The 19,348-nt window shown below is 45.1% G+C and overlaps 1 protein-coding gene across 3 annotated transcripts in view; it reads right to left on the minus strand.

Moving 5' to 3' along the window:
- LRBA (LPS responsive beige-like anchor protein) overlaps nucleotides 1-19,348 on the minus strand; it is a 3,444,508-nt gene that overhangs the window by 51,837 nt on the left and 3,373,323 nt on the right. For all 3 annotated transcript variants that reach the window (XM_069631262.1, XM_069631261.1, XM_069631263.1), the window contains exon 55: nucleotides 921-1,117. In XM_069631262.1, the coding sequence (XP_069487363.1) occupies nucleotides 921-1,117 (197 nt within the window). The remainder of the gene's footprint in view (nucleotides 1-920; nucleotides 1,118-19,348) is intronic.

The following is a 19,348-nucleotide window of genomic DNA, read 5'->3' on the forward strand; positions in this document are numbered from 1 at the left end:
TCGGGGGGAACGTGTGTGTAAATACCTAGGACTCATTCTAATCACAACCAATGAGGAACACCACTGCAACGCAATTGCAAAGTGCAGCTTTATAGTAAGGGACATTTTAATGTATGTAAATAAGTATTCACTGTACAATGCCAACTTTCAGAAAACACGTATTGAAACACAGTCCAGCGCCAAGAAAACTCAGATTAGGATATGTAGCCCACGAAATAGATAATAGTGTCAATATTCAAACATACAAAATGAACAAAAAGATGCTGAAAATACAAACTCGGCATTACAAACGGCTCGTTATGCTACGGATATTAACAGTGTTACCATGCACAGTCCACCCGACGTCCATCTAAGGGAGCCTCACTCAGTCACAATACCACATTCCCCCTCTCTAATTTAGACGCAGAACTCGATGCAGTCGATTCTTCATATTAATTGCATGAATGGCTCACAGGTCACAGTATACTCCACAGAGAGAAGCCACATATTCATTACTGGGCCCCAGATGTTTTGGACTCAAAAGTCCATCAGCCAGAAGCAGTCCAGTAGAATGTGATAGATCATTGGAGTTGCAGTTCAAATCATCTGGAGGGCTACATGAGCAACCATGTTATTGCTCTTGTGTAGCAAACGATTCTGCAGGGGCCGCAAAACATGTGTGGGACTAAATAAAACGTTGAAAACAAATAAGACCCCCCCAGCAGAGGCTGTTTAATAGGGTCAAACCTGGTGATACTTATTACACTGCAGTACGTCCGTTTGGTGGGCACGTTTACATAACTATTTTGATATGCCTTCAAATGCTGTAAATCCACCAATGGCAAAATAACGCCCTTTTTACTGTTTTATGAAATGCAACCCACCTGCACGCAGGAGTGAGTATTTGCATACACCGCCCAATCAGATGAATCACTACTCACCCGTGTGTTGTCCTCCGTCTCCATGGTGGCCTGCAGCTTTCCGTTCACACTGAAGACACAGAACAGGCCCTTTTCATAGTAGATGACGCAGTGTCCTTCTCTCGAAGCCTGGATGAGCTTTGGTCTGATGCAGTTTTCGGGCCCTTCTAAACTCCTCAAAAGGTCTCCATTCATAGAATGAATCAGACAGGGTCCTTCTAATGAAGACAACAATCATATGTTTAGGACATTTGCATATTACTTTACGAGCAGAAAAGCTTGACAACTAAATATTGTACAACCCTTTGGAGTTATCAAAAAAGTAGGACGTTACTATGGCATTTCACAAAATATAGTCATTCCGAGATATGTGTACGGTTGGCGTTTATGGAAACAACCGGGTGATGTATGGAACCCACATTTATTTCATACTTTTTTCGTAATCCCCTACTCGTTATTGCTTCTTTACTTCATTTTGTTATTCCTTAGTTTTCTTCGAGTTGGGCCGGCCAAAGGTTTGAGCAAATAGGTAAGATTGAAAACCTTTATGTCGTGAGCCTCAATACTCTGGGCCTAATTCAAAGAAGCGTTTTATAATGGCAAAACCTCATTGGAAAATGCTCCGTGAATCAGGGCCTTTAAATGAGAAAACTAAAATGATCACATCAATAAAAAAAAGTCAATTTACAGGGTATTCCAACACCCCTATCAAAACAGAAGGGTGGGATATGTTGGGGTGTACAGTTGAATTCTGGATTGAACTTACATGCACTGGAGTTGCAAAGCTTCGCAAGATCAAGAAAAGAACACGTTACTTGCACTTGATAATGTTTTTTCTGATGGATGTGGCATTTTTGCACACAGAGACCTCAGCTTTTGAAATGTCATCTGTGTGCCGACTGGTACAGAATCTTTTTTCACATGCAATAGATGGCATTGCACGCCTCTGTAGACTAAGTCTCAGCGTCAATGGCAACACTTGTGCCAGGAGTGATGCTCTAGCATGTGAGCCACCTGACCTCACTGGCACTCATCCCTCCCCAACCCCCCCCCTCCAACTACAGATACTGAGGAATGGTAGAACTGCCGCTGTTACTAGCATTGCAGAGTTGTAGATACAAGGGTCGAGGAGTCTGTGGAAGAAATACAGCATCCATCAGCAAGTACATTACTGAAGTTAAGTATCGTGTTCTAATGGATACCCCACTTGCACAGATTCCTCATTTTAGGAAAGACTCCCCATAGAATGGAAAGACCAGTGCAAGGAAATCCACCTTAAATCAATGGCACCGACAAGGAAAGGGATCAAAAGAAGAGTGAGAGCCAAAACCTACCCAGAGGGCTCTAAGCAGGACCAGAAGATGCAGAGAGGTATGAGATGGAGTCAAGGAGTTTATTGTGAGTTTAGAGAGGCTGTAACGGAAACCAGAATGACGTCCAGACAGACCCCTCCAAAGCTCTTCCTGCCGGCTATGTCCACTAACCTGCCGGTTTACGAGAATATACAAAAGAGTGACTCATGGGGTGGGTGACTCCGAAAAGTGCACATCTAGATTAGAAGAAGCAGAAGCGTTCAGATCACCCTAAAGACTTCAATGTCAGGAAAGGGTGAGGCAGATACCCTTAAACTATTTGAGCTGAGAATTTTCCTTCTGAGGTCAATGGGGTCTAGGTACCTGCATCCAGCTGAAGAGACATTGGACAAGCTACCTGAGACCGGGTGATCTGATCCCCACTGTTTCCTACCCTGGTTGCTTGTAGATCCCATGCTGACAAATTGCCAAGCCCTCCCGCAGTCCCCGCTAGCTACCCACTCCACTGTTTCTCTGTGCAAGTGAAGTGTGGAGAACCGAGGAGTTTTGCATTCCTACACTCTCATTTCTTTGGAGGCGTGGCCTTGTGCACAGACCAGGGGGAAAACCTATATAATGCCAGTCGTGGTACAGAAGTGGCAGCAGAAGTGGTCTGCTGTGGAGAAGTGTGGAGGAGCGAGGTGTTTTGTATTTCTTCATCTCATTGTTTTGGAGGCGTTCCCTTGTGCATGGACCAGGGGAAAACAACTACATAATCCCAGTGGCAGCGCAGAAGTGGCAGCAGAAGTGGTCTGCCATGTGACCTGTGCCTTGGACCAGACTTATTGCGGTGGGGAGTTGATTAAACAGCTCTTGTCTCATTCTGAGCAGAGCACTGGGTCCACGTCCCCCCCTTGCCAGAAGCTGATGGACCCATTCCAGCACGAGATGTTCTGGAGGCAAGAACTGACTGGAGGACTAAGAGCAAAAGGGAGACAGTTATCCATGGTGAATGTCATGTAAGGCCCAGGCATTGAAGTGGCAAGCATCCATTCCTTGCCACATTGGGATATTCTGCCTCCCATAGGAGAGAGATGGTGGAAGCCTGATTCATCGGGCTTTGCACCTGGGGCAGCGAAGGGCACCATGGAGGCTGAGATGCCTCCTATGGGTCACTCCTACCCTGACCCCTGTTGGCGTGGCCCTGCTTGCCTGAGGGAGCCTCTTCCCATATGGGCATAACAGGTGAGGGGGTGAAAACGCCTGCAGGTGGGGCTAGTATGATGTTGGTACTGGACTGCCAGTCCCAAAGACTTCGCAGTTGCCTTTGAAGCTTGGACTATCAGTAGAGATGTATCAGCCTGCATACTAAAGAGTTTGTTGCTGTCAAACAGCATGTCCAGAAGGTTCTAAACCAAGTGCATCTCCGCAGTAATGTGCTGGTGGCCATCATCGTGGCCCTACAATCTGCAGTGTTCATGTCCGATTGGAGGATCTGGTGCGACGTTTCTTTGCCACACTTTACCAGGTCCTAAAACCCATCCCTCATTTCCCCCACAGGGTTGCGTACCACTTTCCCTGAGATGACAGACCAAATCCCAAATGACAATTTGGCTAGGGCCCAGGAGGCATTGATATATATTAGTCCCAGGCTTGCAGAGACAAAACCCTGCCTTCCTCAGGCATCCAGTCTCTTGCTCTCCCTGTCAGGGAGCAAAGATGGGAAAGATGTCTTCAGATTAGCCTTGGCAGCCTATACAACTAAACTTTCTGGTGATGCATGGGTGGATAGCAACAGTGAGTCCGAGAGTACTGACCTGTGCTTTTCGGCTACATCCTGATCTACAGTCAGGACGAAGACCGGGACCTGGTCTGGACCATAGTTCAAGGGCCGGTGTCTCTAATGCTTGGTTGGATGGCAGTAGGGTTTCTTCCTTTGGGACCTATAGTCCTGAATATCCATCAGTTCATACTGCACCTTGGGAGGGGGCTGAAAATCCCAAGGTATTCACCACCTTGGCAATCAGACATTGAAAAGCCAACAGAGTTTATCCAGGGTAGGAGAAGAGTGCATGTTAAGCTCCTTCGAGGTGTCCAGGCTACTAGCCTCTTAAGTCAGCAGCAAGATCCACCAAGTCCCCTTGCGCACCATACCATTCCTCTGGGAAGTCTAACCTTTCTATGTTGTCGGGGGTCAAATCTAAAAGGAATAGGGAGCTGCTTTTCATCATAACCTCTACTAAGCAAGACATGAATGCAACCCCAGGAAGTAGGGTATACTCCTGAGAAATGCCAGCATCACTGGTGTCAGTCGCCGCTGGTGGCACCATGGAAGGAAGTGTTGAGATCGCAGCACGTCGTGGGATGTCTCAGAATGCTGGTCTTCTAGAGATTAGTGGATCCCAGCAGCCTCTGGGTAGGAGGTGTTGCATTTAGAACTCACAGGTCGATTGGAAAGAAGGGTTGCATCAGGCTCGAGTTACACAGCAGGCTTTTTGGTTGCTGGAATTCACCACAGATGTCTTTTCTTCATCTTCCTCTTTGGATTCAGCTCCAGTGGTCGACTTGTCAGCAGCTTCCAGGTTCTGAGTATTTATCAGGAACTACAGCACAACTTCTGCAATCTCTCCCTGCAGTTTACAGAAAGGGATGGTCTGGCTGTCCAATCGGGACAGCCAGCCCCCCATTGAGACTTGGTTCCTTCCAGGCAAGGTGAAAGACAAAGGGATGCAGAGTTTTGCACTCCTTCCTTGCTTCCTGCCTTCTCAGACACTCTGGAGACTGGGCCTTGAACACAAAGGATTCCTGGCAAAGACACAACTTGGGGAGGGACCTCGGAAACAACAAGCACATGAGAAATGGCGAAAAAGAAGGAGCCCTCCTGTTCATTACCGAGGCTGATTTAACAGCTTGCGAGTAATACGACTAAAAAGTCACTAAGGTAAAACCACTGACACCAGCAATTCAAATAAACTTGCAATTGTAACAAAAATGTTACCAGGTAAGTAAGAAACGGGATAAGGGGGGGTGTGCTGGCTCACTATATTAACTTAAAAGAGGATCAAAATCCCACTTTACACCTTGGGAACAGTAGTTCACCCAAGTACATTAAAGAAAAATTAAGGGGAAAGCCCAAAGGGGAAACCCAGCCTAAGCCCAAAAGTAATAGGAAACTAACTCCAATCCTACACTATGGAGAGACATATAAAGGTCACACATAAAAAGACAAAGACTAGGTGAGAGGGGGGGGGAAAGATTCCTATTCACCTAGGGACAAGGAGAAATAAGCCCCCAGTCAAGCAAAAAGGTCTGGGGTTGACACAGATCAGGAAGATTTATCACAAATATGAAAATCCTACCTAACAGTTCCTAAAGTGAGTAGTGCGTGTGGAAAAAAGGAAGTAATGTCACAGTATGCAGGGCCTCTCTAACTACTTTCCCCAGCATCATGTCGGCGGATGGTGCGTAAAGGCGCCGGGTGAAGCCGACGCAGAGCCACACTGTGCCCCCTGCCGGCAACCGCACTCCGAGATAGACATCAAAGATGAGGAATCTGTGGGAGTAAGGAATAAATTAGGAGAAATTACTTACCGGCAATGTTTTTTCAATGGATTGCTTTCCCGCAGATTCCTCATCAGATAGATATCCCTTTCAGCGTTAGCTGCTCGGAAAACATTTTGGACAAGGGGCGTAGTGGATCCCCACTCGACCCTCGATCCATCCTGACTCGACTTGGTGCTAGTCTACTCCGGGCGCGACATTAATTGCAATACATATACTACACCACTATGCCCCATACCGCAGTTCTTTTTTTCTGCATGCTCAGCACGCTGGTCCTGGAGCATTCACTGCACATTTTCACTCGTTTTCAAATCAAAATTCAACGCGCTTCCCAGTTTATCGAATCAAGCCCTTAAGCATATTGTGGCAAGTGTGGCCTGCACTGTGCCATAAGGGAGCAGTGGGTTCAACATCCAGCAGAGTCACGAGGACCAGCTCTTTTATTCATACGTCAAAACATGGATGCTCCAAATGCCTTTCACGCTGCTGGGGAGTAGGCTGAGATTGGAAAAGCAGGTCTGCCACTCAACTATACCAGTGAATGGATGGATTCCTCTTTGGTACTTGACCGGGGAGCCCTGGACCGGATACGTCACTTATGAGAGGACGATGAGTAGATATAAGAAGATGAGAACTCCCTGCTGGACCTGTAGTGCTTTTTTTTCATATTTTCTTTTCCCCTCACCTCAGATCTACAAGGGTGTTCCGTAGGGGAATGGTCAGAGTGGACCTTTGTTAAAGTTGACGTGTCCAGAGTTTTCTTGTCAATAGCAACGGCTTTGGGTTTCGATGATTGAGAGGAGCCACAATCTCTTGTATTGTGTTACTGCCACAGGCACCACACACAGGATTGGTGCAGGTGCGAAGCCCACATATGTCTCCCACAGTCCTTAGAAGGCTTGAAGTAAAACTTAGGGCAGAGACATTACACAGTAAGAAAAAAGTGGCAGCTGCTCAAAAACTCAACCTCTGCTATAGTTGAAAAAAAGGAACGGAGGTCAAAGGCCTTATGCTGCTTTGGATATGGAGTCTTTTCGATGCAGCGTGTGCCAATGATGCTTTGAATGGAGCTGGGACAGAGATGTGGGATGCCATCTAGTGACTTTGAGGGTGACTGATCTCTGAAACACAGAGTGCGTTGGTGTGCACTTACAACAGTGCATTTATACGGGTGGCAGATTTACATCAGCAAGGCACCTGTCAGTGAGGGCAGACCACGGGCGGAAGCAGGAATCTAAACAGCAGGCATGGCCAGGCAAGGTAAGTCAAGGAGGGCTGGGAAGAGTGGGTAGTGCAGGGCTGCCTAGGTGGGAAAGTGCTGTTTGGGTGGGCAGAAGGCTAGCAGGAGACGGGATGATGGTGAAGGGAAAGGACCCCCTTTGTGGCAGGGTGATGAGTCAAGGTGGGAGAGGCAAGCTGTTTAAGCAGAGGGGGGGGGAGTGCAAGTTCAGGGGCAGGGGGTTATCTGCAGGTGGGGCAGGAACTTCAAGGGGGGGGTACTCCCAATTGTGGCAAGGTATACAAGCCAGCAAACTGACCCATCAGTGCATAGGCAAGAGAGAGGTAGGTAAGGTACATATAGAAAGAGGGTAAAGGGATGGACCCCACTTCAAAATGGGGCATTGGTGTGGGACATGGGTTCCATCCCTGCAAAGGCTGTGGTGCAAAATAAATGGTGCACTAAAGACCTGGAATCCCTGTGAGAAAAGTGCAAGAACCTGTCTGCTCCAAAGGGTGAGAAATCTGTGGGAGAAGGGTATCAATTACAAGAACAAATCATGCACCTTTGGTAATATTCTTTCTGATTAATACATCCATCCACAGATTACTCACATTTACAATATGTTCCCCAGGTTGTGATTGGATCAGAAACATTTTAGACAACCAGTAGAAGGTGCACTAATGGTTCTCACCAGCTTCACTCTGGGGCCCATGACTCCAGATGTGACCTCATTGGTACATACATGGGGCTACCTAGGTCCTACACCCCATTAATTCAGTTCTGCCACTTTTCCAGGCACTCAAACGCCAAGGAAAGGCCGATCTGCCACATAGCTAACGAGAAATCTTGTTTGATGGATACAAGGGTGGTTTGAGGAGGTATCTTCAGAAGCATGGACTTATCCAGCAGAAATAGTAATACCAGAGGTAATTAATTTGTTCTTCTAACGGATACGGTCCTCCCTGAGAGTCCTCATCTTTGAAAGACCCCCAAAGCAGTACAGAATTGGAGAAAGTAGCATAGCAAGGACCCAGCACCTAGCGATAAGATTTTGTAGGAATGCAAGTAATATGTATTAAACATGTGCATTGCAGGCCACATCAGCATCTGACACCTTTGTGCATGGCAGAATTTGAAATCATACCTTCTGTTGAATGAGCCAGAAGAGAAGGAATACGTTACTTACCTGTAACTCCTATTCTCCAGCATTGGACAGCTTTGGAACTCTCTCTTCAATCTTACATCGGCACCGCCCATCACGCTTCTACCAATGTACGACCCCTGCTCTCCAGGAACAAGTGAATGGTTCTTCATCACAACTCAGCCTCAATCAATCTAACGGCCTGGCTCCTGCTTGTCTAGTGTTTCTCCATGTAGCCATGTCCCAGGACTGAAGGGACATCTTGGCGAAGACTCGGGCACCTGCCACCATTTCCTGTTACAACAACAAATGGAACAATTTTCAATTTGGTGTGCGGCTCACAGAGTGGATGCCTTCCACTTGCATCTGCAACAAATGCAGCTTTATATACTTCCCTTGGGACGAAGTGGCCAGGCTCATACCTTTATCAAAGTTAATTTGCCTGCCATTTCACATTCCACTCATGCTCCCTCTGCCCCTTCATTGGGGTCTCATCGCCTTATGAAGGAATTTCTCAGTGGCCTTTGTACTTTTGGACCAGCTTGGGGACTCAATGTCGTGCTCTCCAAATTGATGGGACATCCTTTTGATCCTTTACATAAGGCAGAATCAAGTTCCTGTCATAGAAGGCTTACTTGGTTGCCATCACCTCAGCCAGGCGGGTTGGCCAAATACAAGTGCTCGCTGTCAAACTGCTTTATCTGAATGAACCTCACCTTCATGCCTAATGTGCCCTCGTCCCTTCACCTTAATGAGCCTTTAGTACAGCCAGTGTTGTTCTGCTCTCCTTTCATACCTGCAGAGCGCTCCTTCCAAGGACATCCTGCAAGAGTTTAAGTACTATTTTGCAGGTACTAAGACATTCCGAAAGTCTTCACAGCTGTTTGTGGCGTTTGGGCCTATGGCCATCGTAATGTGCTGTCCAAGTCCTCCATCTCCAAATGGCTTTCAGCTTTCATTTCCTTTTGCCATCAACTAGCCAACAGACTGTTTCCCGGTTGACCTAAGGCACATTCCACGGGGGCTGTTTCATCTACTACTGCCTTTCTCTCTGGTGTGCCGCTCGTGGACATCTGCAGGGCAGCGACGGGGAGGTCAGTTCACATCATCACATGGTTCTATTGTATCAACAGAGACTCAAAGGAGGAGTCTAGAGATGGACAAGCTGTCCTTCAGCATCTGTTCACCCAAGTTGAAGTTTTACTCCCAAAAGGTGATCCTTTTTATACCACCCCCATTCAGCATTATATGCATAGTTGTGTATACTGCGGTATGATCTATTCAAACAGCATGTGATGCGATAAAACATCAAAATCTGTAGAAGGAATACGTTACTTAACTGTAACACCTGTTCTCCAGCATTGGTATCTTTCATAGATTCACTTGTAACCCTCACACCTATCCCCGCATGGGCTCATCTTGGGCACATTCACGTGCATTATGTGAATTTCAAGATGGACTCCAGGGGAAGAGCTATGGGAGGTACTGCCTATTAGCAGAGCAGTAAATGATCCCAAAGAACACTGAAAGAATACTAAAGTGGTTGCAGTTCTTCATTTCACATGTTACCGAGGATTCTCAGTTCGACAAAGGGGAATATTCAAACAGCATGTGAACCTATGAAAGATCCAATGTTGGTGAAGCAGGTGCCTCGGTTTGCTGGGGAAGAGCATTCTGAAAAGGCCAATACACATGGATAGAGCTTACTTTTTTTAAAAATCTCTGTAGTTGGTCAAAAGCTGTTCATCTTTTCAAAAGACAACGAACATAGACGTGGGAGGCACTCTTAAGGTCTGGGCCATGGAAGTTTCATGTCCTGTAAGGATAAGAAGAGGGGAAAAGGATAGGCACATGACTTGTGAGAGTGGTGGAACTCAGTCATTACCTTAAGCAAGAAGGAGGATCTAACTTCCAAGATAACATTCACCCTAGAAAAGGGCAGGTAAGGAGGCATCACAGCAATAGGATGGAGAAGGTGACCAATGTGGGTTTCTACCAGGTAGGGCTACCAGAATGAACATCAGAAGGGTACATAACCCCCAAAGTGCGTCAACACACTTGTAGGGCACACATGCACTAATGGCCCTAGGCTCGGAGAAAGCTGGGCGGCCCTCCCAATATCTATGCTGGGCAGAGCTAATCTAGTTAAAATGATGTCATTACCAAGGCTCCTATATGTTCTCCAGAATACTGCAGTAAGGAACCTGCAGAAGATGTTCGGTAAGCTAGAAGCATACAAAGAGAGATAATAGGGGGCAAGACAGCTGGGAATCCCTGACATTCTGAAATATTACCGTGCTTCTCATCGCCACAAATGAGTGGGTTTTTGGCGACCGGGGTCTGGCACATATAGGCTAGGATGGGAAGGAATGGGAACTCATCCGCCCCCTGGGATGCCTTCAGGTGGTATACAGGCAGCCACATAAATACAAACGACCTCAACCAGAAGTATGCACACTCGAAGCACAGAGGGAAGTGACTGATAGGGGCCGTGAGGCTGGAAGCGTCACTGTGAGGAAACGTAAACCTACCGGAAGTAAACTAAATGGGGCCTCAGTATAGATGGTATGCACAAGGCATCAGGAAACTCCAGCACCTCATAGTCCAAAATTAATTGTCCTCATTCCATCAACTACAGCAAACTTACGGCCTAGCTGACAGAGATTGATATACTTACTTGCGATTACAACATGCCATGATGCAAGAAAATAGAGATAGATCGGACATCCTGGAGCGCTTTTGGTTGTGTACCTCATTTGGAATCAAGTGGTATATTTGTTGCTAAATGGCTTGTAAATGGATTGCATTATTGCATAGAATAGTGAATTTAGAAAAACGTAATGCACATTATTTTACCCGTACAAACTGGAATATAAGAGGCACTTCACAACTGTGGGATCTCCGAAATGCTCTACTAAATGAAAACATTCTGCCATTGTCTCTAATGGCAGAACTGGAAGCCCAACATTATTCTATGATTTTGTGCAATGAAAACAAATAAACGCAGTGCACAACCTGGACGGAATGGGTAACCGAAGCCTACCTGGTAATGTCTCAGTCCTTATTTTAATTGTCCATTTATAGACTTCCATTAAAGACAGCTGTAACGATTCATACTTAAATCGAATTTGCTTTTGGAATGTTCTAAAACAATGCAGCTGACAGTGCTGTTTCCATCTTTCTGTACATATTTACCACAAGAGTTAACCAAAGGCTTAATCTAGTTAGGTGAACATATACATGCCTGAAATATGAAAATAAATATCTGTGTGTGTAATATGTTGTATGTTTGCTTTATTTGCTTTCATAGGACCACATGATGGGGGAGGGAAAGGAGACCCTGTCAAGGAGTACACTAAACGGAGAAAGGGAAAATAAAAAGTGGGGGAGGGAAAGGAGACCCTGTCAAGGAGTACACTAAACGGAGAAAGGGAAAATAAAAAGTGAGCCTATCCAGACAATTGGTCAACGCTTTATTGTTTAAAGACACAATATCATTTGTTATACATGCCTCTGTGGTTGGTTAATGAAAACTAAGTGAGCATTTCAAATTTCAATACCTAATACAAACACATATATTTCAAGAACGCTTTATGCAACACCCAACAACTCTTTCTCAATGTAATGATATAAATCCCTTCGAAATTGTACAAAATATTCATGCAGAATGGCAATGCATAATGTTCTTTACGCTCCTTTCCTAGTTTGGCTTTTTTCTCTCGTCCTGCTGCTTCATCTTCTTCTGTGTTTTCTCACTGTAATCTTAAATCCTTTGACACCTCTACCTTTATATCATCTTTGTCTCTTTCCCACCTCCCTCTTAACTTTCTACTCTTCATCTGCTGCCTCTGCTCTTACTCTTCCCAATTCTAATCACTGTTCTACTCAATTCCCTTCACACTGCTCATTTCTTCTCACTCACACAATCCGGCCCGCCTTTGTTTTACTCCCAATCTTATTTTGCTGTGCCATGCTTTAAGGTGTTGGAAAAAATCCCACTCTCCTTCTGACGTAACTGATTTTCAACATTACATTCTTGTTATGGCACTATTCTAGTAGCTGCTAGGAAACTTCCCTGATCTTGTTCTCTATTAACCTCAATCTCTTTCTTAATCACCCATTCTCCTCTCCCACTCCCGATCCTTCCTCTTTTTTTCTCTCTCCCAATGATCCTGCAAAGATCTTCTCTAAGAAAGCTGCCCAACTTTGTTGTTCTTCCCTACCTTCAGCATGTTCTTCCTCGCCACCACCCCACCCCAATACTCTTTTCTTTCCCTCTGCCCTTCTATTTGACTCAGCTACTTCTCTTTTTCTTACTCATTCCCAGCCTACAGCTTTCCCTCCTGACCAATTCACCGTCCACAATTACTTTAAACATACTATTAGCCTCCAAGTCTAAAGAAACCATCCCTGGATCCCTCTCTCTCTTCCACTTTCCATCCCATCTACCTTTTCTATCTAAAGTACATAAACAAATCTTCTACACCCAAGTTTCCAGCAATCTAGTTTTCATCACAAACATTTAACCTAAGTGCTCTATTCTATGTTACTAAATCCCTATTCTCTACAAGTCACTCTAAACAGTCTTCTAATATTATGGATTTTTCTTATGTTTTTGACACGGTCAATCACCCTCCTCTTCTTAGCACTCTCGCTTACATGGGTTTCTCTGGTTTTGTTCTTCGATGGTCCCATTCATACCTATCGGATGGTACCATCTGTCTCCTGAGAAGATCAACGGTTCTTCCCCCTGCACTCTTCAATTTTGGGTACATCAGGGCTCTGTCTTGGGCCCCCTCCTTTTTCACTTTGCACTACTACTCTTTCAATTATTGTTTTCTTTGTTCTTTCCCATAATTTAAATGCTAACGATTCTCACATTTTTGTTTCCTTTTCCACCTTTGCGGATACCATCCACTTTTCCCTTTCGGCTTATCTGTTTATGTGTTTTGGTGCCGTGGGCCCAAAAATATCTCTGGGCGCGTTGCGGGATGCCTCCAAGCCCCGTGTGTTACCTTGTTTCAGGGCCCCCTTCGTCCCTTTCCCCTCCCTCTGCCCGCCTCCCAACCCTCCCTCAACCCGTGATTGGATCTGTGCCTCCTTGGGAGCTCCGTCATACTACTGCACTGTGGGAGAACCCCACTTCCATCCGGCATTCCCAGGTAAGCAGCGTTTGGTGCCTTGACCCCTGTGGGCCCACAAATATCACTGGCCACATTGCGGGTTGCCTCCAGGCCCTGCATACTACCTTGCTTCCCTTCCCTCCATCCACCCGTGATTGGCTGTGTGTCTCACTGTAAACTCCTCCACCCGTGATTGGTTAGCTCTCTGGCCTTAATGGACCCTCCCAGGGCAGCGCTCTGCTGGCAGCCCCTGCGGCGGAGGGCCCAGAGGCTGAGGGCGGCTCCAACATTGGCGGCTCCGGAAAGTGTCTGCGGGTGTCAGCGGGGGGAGGCCAGTGAAGCCAGCCATCAACCAATGGCAAAAACGTGGTCGTGGCATGGCTGGGGAGTGGAGCGGTCACTGTACTCCGGAGGACCCTGCCACTCTACATTGCCTTACCAAAACAGAATGCAAGCCCATGGCTATCCGAGACAGCACTGTCATTTTTTGGCCTTGCATCGCATGCCACACTTAGATGGAATTGTAAACATTAGCCTGCATCTCATCTGGATAGAAATGTGAATGTTAGCATGTGCCTCACTTAGATAGAATCGTGAACATTGGCCTGTGTCGCATCTAGATAGGATCGTGAATGTCAGGAAGTGCCACACTTAGATGGAATCTGAATAAGAGCTTGTGCCACACTTAGATGGAATCACGAACATCAGCCTGAGTCGCATCTGGATGGGATTGTGGATGTCGGCAAATGCCACACTTAAATGGAATACTGAATGATAGCAGGTGCCGCACTCAGACGGAATTACGAATGTTAGCATATGCCACACTTGGATAAGATTGTGAACAGTACCCAGCGTCACAACTAGATAGGATTGTGAATGTCGGCCAATGCCACATCTAGATAGAATAGCGATTGTGCCAATGCCACATCTAGACTTCATAGGGAATACTATCAAGGCCAGAATTAGATAGAACTGTGAATACTAGCATGCTTCACATATAGACAGGACTTTAGAAAGTGGTCCAGCGCCACATTTGGATACAATTGTTGAATATTGGTGGACGTCATATATAGAAAGGATTGTGAATATCAGCCAATACCAGATCTAGATAGAAATGCAGATATTTTACATGCCACATCTAGAAAGAACGTGGAATTGTAGCACATCACTTCTAGACAAGCGATGCTAATAACCAACCCACTAACAATTTCACCCCTCTGCATACACCTCTCAAATTCTAACCAAACGCAACCATAACCCTATAGCACAACATACCGCACAAACATTACTTCACTGCAACAACAAACAAACCACACATAGACTCGAGATTCTAGAATGGCTGGCAGTGGAGTAGCAGCTTACCTCAACTGCTCTGGACCTCTCCCTGAAGCTATTTATATTGAAATTATAATGAGTTCCAAGAAAAACATTGTGAAAGCGGAAAACCCAGCCTCAAAGAAATCTAAGCAGGTTCCTGATATGGAAGAAACCCCTAGCCTTGGAGATGTCTACAAAACCATTCTTCAGGTGGCCCAGGATGTCAGTGATATTAAACTGACAATGGCTGAACTCAATCTGAAAACCGGTCAGCTGGATGGCAGAGTTACAGAACTGGAAACATCCTCTTCAACTATGAGCTCTGAGATTGCTGGTAGCTTCCAGGCTTACAAGAACCTACAATCTGACTTGAAGACTGAAAGGGAACAACGCTTGGATTTGGAGATGAGAATCAGTGCAAGAAACATCAGACTGGTTGGTGTGGAGGAGTCAGATGGAGATGAGGAGGACCTGCCTTACCTGGTTTCATAAGTTTTTAAAGATAGTTTCCAGTGCTCTGTAAACAGGATTGAGGACATTGATAATACTTTTCGGATTGGTAAACATCAAGGGAACAGGGCTCGGCACGTTTTGGTTACATTTTTACATATAAGATCTAAGGAGCGTTTGATGAGAGCTGCCAGACAGGTTGGGAATGCCCTATTCAAAGGTAGGTCGGTCTATATCTACCCTGACTATCCTAAAGAGATCCTACATAGAAGACGATCTTTCCGGAGTGCTAAAGAAGTGGCTAGTCAGCTCACTTTAAAAGCCTTTCTTAGCAGAAATAATGTCCTTACTATTGTGTTTCCTGATGGGGATAGAAACACATCTGATCCTGCACTAGCCTAGGATTGGCTAGAAACATACAAGAGGGGCCTTCCAGCACCACCTATGAACAGTGAGTGACATTGTTAGTGCCCCCCCCCACCATGACTGTTTTTTTTGTTTTTTTAAAGCGTTTTTTTAATTATTAAATTATTAAATATTCACTTCTTAAAATGGCGCCGCTGGATTATGACAGTTCGCGGTTTTTGAAATTGCTTGGAACCCCCCCGTCATGTCATTCGATGGAATTGTGTGTTCACGGGTATATTCTCCGGTCGAGTACGGAGTGAGGAAAGGACCTTGCAATCTGACGCATGAGACGCGTGCGTGAATGCGTCATCACAGTATCAGCGGTCTTCGAATCCGGAAAATGCCGATTGCGATGCAGACGGGAGCCGCACTGTGGAGAAGCTTTGTTATAACACATGCGGCGACTTCAGTGTGCAGGTATTGGATTGTCATCCGCGGGACTACTGAATTTATGTGGACCACCGGACGGACCTTGAGGTATGTTTAGTTGGCGCCCGGGAGTGCTGCGTGGAGTCAGTTGTGGATGAGGAGAGGTGGGGGGAGCTGAGACCGAAGGGAGGGAATGAAATACAACCTACACCAAGTGAATCCCCCTCCAACACCGCCCCCTCCCCCCTATCTGATTTGAGCAATGGGGGACAAGCACGGATACAGTCACTACAGCTGGGATATTACACTTCGAGGCTAGGACTGCAGCAGTATTGTGTCCACTCAGATGGTAGTGCCCGGATGTCTTTATGAATCATAGGCAGCGGCGGTGCATCGGGGAGGAACTGTCCAAGATGCGGTTCTTCCTTTTTGCGCCGCTGCTGACACACCTTCACTGCTAATCCAGCCAGGAGCACCATCCGCGAGTGTGACTCTGAAGGATGGTATGAGTCGAAAAATTGAAAACATGTGAGGGATGCCAGTGTTAACCCGGCAGTCTTTCTTCCGCAGATCACATTGCACTGTCAAACGTTTCCTTGTAGCAGCCTGCCTTACAACCTCCAAGGAAACTAGTTCACAAAGAGAGCCATGAAACAGACTTCTTGCCAATTGCTGCTGAATTCGAACATGCGATCAAAACTATGGCTAAGTTGAGCTACCAGAAAACACTGCCTTCTTAGTTTAGATGCATTGGGAAATGTTAGCAAGGTCCAGTACATGTATTTGCCCGGTTTTGTAATCAAGTTTCTCAGCAGCTAGAAGGTTAATGATTCTTAAGACTATTTCACACACAAGTCCACAGCCTGCATAAGAAGTAGTGGTGTAAAGCATTATTTGAAACCTCTCCTCATGTAATGTATGAATTGCCAATGTGACCGTGGCAGCTTCAGTTTTTTCAGCGCTTGATTTTCTTGTCTCAATCTATCTTAATAACTTCTTCATTACTTGAGGTGGTGAAAAAGGAACTCGTTCATCTTTTAGTGATAGAAACATTGTGTCCTCCAGTAGATATAAGAGACATTTATGGTTTTGATGCGTCTGTCACAAACTGCGTAAGGAGGAAAAGTGCAATGTGTTGTTCAACATATTCACTACGGTTTAAAAATGGAAAGGTTTTGAGTTATCCCGCACGTGTTATATGTGGATGTCCAATCTTCCTTGCCTATTATCTTTCTTTCTTATACGCCGTTAATTTATTGAAATGGTTCCATTGACTTGAACTTAGCCCGCCTCAGATATTTCAATGTTTACACTACAGTGGTGGGATATCCTGGTGGGCCGTGGTTCCTTATATTGTCACTGTTAATTGATGCTCCATGACACTGTCTGGATACCAGTGAATTCTATGACTACCGTGCTTCTACATAGTATATATATGCATTTGGAGTTGCCTTCTATGGCCTTCTTGTATTTTACACTGTTCTTTCAATGTTGTGGGTGGGTGCAGAATTGGTTATATACCTTCTTTTTCTGGAAATTGTTGAGTATGGAGGTGGGGTTAAACTATTTTTACAGTGGTGATCTTTAGGGGTATCTATTCTATGATTTATCTTTTAAGATTTCATGATGGTGGGGGTTTTCGGGGGTTGACTAGGGGTTTTGGGTTTTTCTTTTTATTTACAAATATTGTTGTCTTTTCTTGGAAGGGTTTTTCTGATGAATATATAGATGGTTTTTTATTGTACCATTGGGAGGGGTCCTGGGGATGGTTCTCAATGTTGTTCAAATTTCTTTTTGGGCTGAATAGACTTCACTGTCTTGTTCGTTCTTTTTATTTTTTGCTTATTATTTTTGATTTTTTTTGTGTTCTTTTTACTTTTGATGTTTTTGATATTCAGAGTGTAATGATGACTTCCCGCTCAGGTGGGACTTCTGATGACCTACGTATTATTTCCTGGAATGTGAATGGGATCAATAACCTGCTCAAGAAAAATAAAGTGTTTCAAATGTTGCAAGACATGCATGCAGACACCTGTTTCTTACAGGAGACTCACATATTGGAGGATGAAATTTCTAGGTTGAAAAGGGAGTGGGTTAGTGTTGCTGTTGGCTCTTCCTTTTCATCCCGATCAAGGGGGGTGGTCATTTTTTTTCGGAAGAAATTGCCTATGAAAGTTTTACGCAAGATTGCAGATAAAGAAGGTCGAATGATTGCGTTATTGATTGAGATTCAAGGGGAATTGTTAACTCTCTGCAATGTGTATGCTCCTACGGTGGATGATGGATCCTTTTTCAGAATGGTGGCACAGACTCTTTTAGAGTTGAATAATACTCTGCTTGGAGGTGACTTTAATACAGTGGTTGATCCGAAAATGGATAAAAGTCAGAACTGCCGTGTGCTACGTTGGATGATCATCATCAGGCACTTAGATCACTCTTGGAGGAACATAATTTGAAAGACCTATGGCGTGTGAAGAATCCGGACAAAAGGCAATACAGTTTTTATTCCAGTGCACATGTGGTGTTTTCTAGACTGGATATGATTTTCACTGGTCGGAATGTGTCAGATAGTGTGGTCTCTACCGATATTGGTAATATTGTATTGAGTGATCATGCCCCTGTTGTGATGCAATTGAGACTTAAATTTCAGTGTAAAAGAAGCTTCTCATGGAAAATGAATACCTCTATTCTGTTGGATGATGATATTTTGGACCGGATTGTTTCTGAAGCGGATTATTTTGTTAGGGAGAATCGTTCAGAAGAGATCAGTGTGGCGAATACATGGGAGGCCTTTAAATGCTGCATGCGTGGTGTGTGTTTAGGGCTGTCTAGTGGTAAATGGAAGAGAGAAGAGGGTAAGAGGCGTGAGCTTGATTTACGTATTGGTGAAATTTCTCGGGATCTGATGCTCGATCCAACAGACTCAGTGAAACTGGCTGCATTGAAAAAACTCAAAAAAGAAATGGAAGATTTTTTGTCGCTGAGGTCCAAGCGTAGTTTGTTCTATTCTGGGTGTACATATTTTGAGAAAGGGGAGCGTTGTGACAGATGGCTGGCATACCGGTTGCGAAAAAGGATCTCAGAGTCGGCAATTGCTTCTATGATCGACAAGGAGGCTAGAATTACATTTGATCCAATTAAAATTAACTCAATCTTTCGTGACTTTTATGAGAATCTGTATGGCGATGAGGCTGGTATTACAGGTAGGGGTGAGAACTTTTTTGGTAATTTGAATTTGCCTAAGATTCAGGATACTGAGCATGATCTTCTTGGTGACATGATAACAATTGATGAGATTAAAGGTGCAATTTCAGGGCTGAATGTGGGTAAATCACCGGGACCGGATGGCCTCCCATGTGAATTTTACAGGGTCCTCCCGAACTCGGCTTTGGAACTCATGAGAGATATGTTTGTCTTGAGCAAACTGGTGGGGTCGTTACCTAAGAGTACTAACCATGCGTCGATTTTGGTCTTTTTTAAAAAAGGATAAGGATTGTAATCAGCCAGCTAGTTATCGTCCAATCAGCCTTATCAATACAGATAATAAGATCTTAGCCAAGGTTCTT

This window comes from Ambystoma mexicanum, chromosome 6q (assembly GCF_040938575.1).
Source record: "Ambystoma mexicanum isolate Mex_15411 chromosome 6q, UKY_AmexF1_1, whole genome shotgun sequence".
Classification (NCBI taxonomy): domain Eukaryota; kingdom Metazoa; phylum Chordata; class Amphibia; order Caudata; family Ambystomatidae; genus Ambystoma; species Ambystoma mexicanum.